Source organism: Apis dorsata, unplaced genomic scaffold (genome assembly GCF_000469605.1).
Source record: "Apis dorsata unplaced genomic scaffold, Apis dorsata 1.3 scaffold_883, whole genome shotgun sequence".
NCBI lineage: Eukaryota > Metazoa > Arthropoda > Insecta > Hymenoptera > Apidae > Apis > Apis dorsata.
The window spans coordinates 32,565-36,931 of NW_006263999.1; the positions used below are offsets into that span (position 1 = coordinate 32,565).

The 4,367-nt window shown below is 15.1% G+C and overlaps 1 protein-coding gene across 1 annotated transcript in view; it reads left to right on the top strand.

Moving 5' to 3' along the window:
- Positions 1–3,593: 3,593 nt before the first annotated feature.
- The window catches only part of LOC116186539 (protein RRNAD1-like), a 2,682-nt gene continuing 1,908 nt past the window's right edge, over positions 3,594–4,367 (top strand). The window contains exons 1-2 of the mRNA XM_031514076.1: positions 3,594–3,727; positions 4,218–4,364. Coding sequence (XP_031369936.1) covers positions 4,218–4,364 — 147 coding nt within the window. The 5' untranslated portion in view covers positions 3,594–3,727. The remainder of the gene's footprint in view (positions 3,728–4,217; positions 4,365–4,367) is intronic.

Sequence of the window (4,367 nt, forward strand, 5' to 3'; positions counted from 1 at the left end):
ATATACTAAATATACATTTTTATTATAGACATATTAAAATATATATTATAAAGTAAATATAAAATAAAATTTCATAAAATTTTAATCTTGAATAAATGGCATATATTATCATTTTATTTTTCTACAAATGGGAAGAAAGAATTATAATTAAATGTAAAATTAAATACAGATAAATTTTGATATAAAATTATAATTAAAAATCTTAAAAAAGAATTGATTTTATAAAAAAATATATTATAAAAAAATATTGATATAATATGATATGAAATATTAATTGATATATATGTATAAATATAAATATAGTAATTTTATGTTTACTATTACCACATTCCAATACAAACATGGAAACATATTTATAGGTTATATATTCATCATAAATATATCATAAAACAAAAAAGTAAAGCTTAGAAATAGATTAAAAATAATAAATGCAATTATAAAACTACAACTAGAATTTCAAAACTCAAAAATTGTTACATATGAAATAGAAAAAAACATGTTAGACTTATTCTATTATATAAAAAAAATAAATAATAGAATTAAAAGAAATTGGGATTTTATTTCCCAATAAAAGCAGTAAATAAAATTATTATTAAAAAATAAATTATATATTCATGTTTCATTATATAAACTTATATTTAAGTTATTTATTTTGTATTATGTATTATATTATGTATTATATTATATTATTGTTATTATATTATTTAAATATTAATATAATATAAAAATATAATTCTTCATTATTGTTTTTTATTTTATATTTGATCAATCTGCATTTTGGTTCATTTTATTCATAATAAAAGACTCGTAAAATATTTCTGAATGATTTAATTTTGTATTATTCCGCAGCACCGAGATCTCATATTATAATCACCAAATCACTTCAACTTAATGAAATGTTATATTATTTAAGAGTTTAAATATATTGAATTTATTATATGATTTACAATATATATATTACATATAATTAATATATATAATTAACATGATTATAATATATAATATGTTATATAATATACAAATAGATCAAACTGTTAATAACAAAAATTATTTATGTTATGTTAATTATTTAACTTTGATTATTTAAATGATCATAATATGGAATAAATTATCATTATATATTGATATCCATGATGTAATTAATAATATCTAATATTTATACATATACATACATTTTTTACAATGTTATATATATACATTATATATACATTTATATACAATATATATATATATTTTTTACAATGTTTATATACATGTTTATATATATTTTGATTATTTTCAGAACACATCGTATTTTAGATTTGCTAAGCATGACAAATCAAAAATGCCTTTATTTAAATATATTTAAAATTTTCTTTCTTTTCCTAATTAAGCAAAAATTTCTATTTCTTCTTCCATTTCTTTTATATATAATATATAAAAATAGAAAAAAATTAATATTTAAAATATAAATATATATATATATTTATTCTGAAAAAATAAAATTTAAATAATATATATAATATATATAAATTTTGAATATATATCATGAATGAATTGAAACAAATTATAATCATATGACTTATCGCAAAAGAAAGAATTTTTACATTATATATATATTTTTTTTGCCATTGAATACAGGGTATTTTTTTGGATATTATTTTTTCCTAAGTTCTTCAAAAAGTTTACAATAAGTTTACAATAAAAATTGGTTTATGTAGTGTTATGATTAATATATATTATAATATATAATAATATATATGTTTGAAAATTTTATATAAAAATGAATTTAAGCATATTTGTTTCTATAACAATGTTTTTATCTGATTTGTTTATCCAATAAGTTTGTTTTGATATTTGATTTAAATATATTTCATGCATACAAATGGCCTAATTTTTTTTTAAAACAACAGTAATTTCCTAAATCAAAAAAAGAAATGAAAAATGAATTATCAATAACATTCTTATATAAAATTCATTTTTATTCAAATATAACATAAAATATAATATATTATCTGTTATAATTATTTTGAATGAGATAACTATTATAAAATATATAAATGTATAAATGACTGTTGCTAATAGTTCTTGCTGCTGTAAAACATTTGATTGTTATTGATATTATTGATTATGAAATCATATTTGTTAATGTATGATATCTGATTGTTGCTTTTGATCATATATTTATTACTTTTGTGAATTATTTAGTTATTATTATTGATTATGTTATCCACTTGTGAACTATCCAATTGTTATCTTTAATTATATGATTATTGTAATGAATTATATTGCTATTGTTAACTATGTACTTGTTGTGAAATATGTTGCTGTTATGAATTTGGATTTTGTTGTTGCTCTTATGGATCATTTTATTACTATGAAAGAATAATAATATTGCAAATTTTGTTTTTTCTTTCCTATATGCAAAATGAAAATTTATTTTTAATCATTTATATGAATAATTATTATTATTTTATTTAAGATATATTAATAGTATTATAATAATAATACTTTTTTGTTTCATTTTTTATCACATTTTATTTTCGTTTTTAACAAAAATATTGTTAACTTTTTTAAATAAATTCTATCAATATACTAAATCATACAATTAAATACAATATTTAAATACAATAATAATTATATCCAAAAATAAATAAATAAATAAAAAGTATTTTTTTAATTATGATATATTTACAAAAAAAAGTATATTTATGTTAAATTTTTTTTAATAATTTTATACATTAATGTTGTGTTTAAACATGAATATATAATTCATTGATAGGAATTACAAATTTTGTTAAGTTGTCACACATATCTATCAATTGATAAAATTTTCTAGAAAATTAAATTTATTAATTTGAGAGATTTTATGATGTGATGTTTTTTAGAATACAATGTTTTTTAAATTTTACAAATATTTTTTAAAAGATATTTTAAATATATTATATAAAATATAAATGTTGATAAATTTAAATGTTTATTTATATTTATGATCATAATTTTGAAAAATTAAAATTTTTAATTTTATTTTATATTTGTATAAAATAATTTTCATTTTTTGTTTGTTTTTTTTCATTATTAATTGTTAAGTTGTTAATAATTGTTCAATGTCAATTTTGTTATTATTATGTTAATATTATTTTATTATTATTATTATTATTATAAAATATTAATTAAAATATCAAAAAAAATAATTGTAAAATTTATGTATATAAATAAAAAATGATTCATTGAATGAATTCAATTTATTATATTTATATATCAATATCTATCTGATAAAAGATAATTCAAATTAGCCTATTTAAATATTCCATTTAGAAGAGAATTATAGTTCTTAAAATGAAATGATGATTTTTATGTTTTTTTAAAGAATACGACAAGATAATATATTTGAAGCGAATATCAACTTCTTTGACACGATCATCACTAAATATTAATCTTAGAAATTTAATATGTCCAGTATGCTTAAATATTTTAATTGAATATTGCTGTGCACACACAATTTTCGTTTAAAAGATATGAATACTTATGAATACTCGTTTAAAAGATATGAAAGCTTAAATTGTCTCTGAGTAAAATATAAGTCAATTTTTTGTTACATATTGCAACGAAGATTGAAATATTAATTAACAGTTTTTAAGAATTAATTCAAATTAAATTTTCTAAAAAAATTAAAAATAAATATAACGGTGACAATAAAAGTTGATTTGAATGCTGATAAGTTTCTAATAAGACAAGATAAATAAATATAATAATATAATTTATTTTTTTAAGAAATTATAAATTATCATAATTTTGATTTATATAGAAATATATAAAATATATTTACATAAACATAACAATATATGTAATTATGTAACATGATATATAATATTCATATTATAATTATATAATTTTTTAATCGCGTTATAAATAAAATTACATTGCAGAGAAATATGTTTCTTTATTATTTTTATTTATTAATAATTAGAAAATTATTTAAATCTATATAAATATTTAAAAATAAATATTTAAATCTATATTTAAATATATATGTAAAATATATATATAAAATAGTTAAATGCAATTTTCATGAAATATAATGTAATATAATGTAATATATTTGTGAAATAAATCTTATATATATATAAATAATATAAAAGTTAATATTATATTTGTACTATATTTAATACAAAAATATAATTATAATTATAAGTTAATAATTATCCTTAAAAAATATATTTTTTTTTCATAATTAGATGGCAAGTGCAAATGAATATATAGCAAATATATATTTTTTGGATGCATTGAACTTATTTATTGAAACACAATGGCTCTATAATATTCCAGTTACTAATTTATTAACTGAAGGATTACTTGATTTATTTCCAGAAGAATGGTTAAATGTT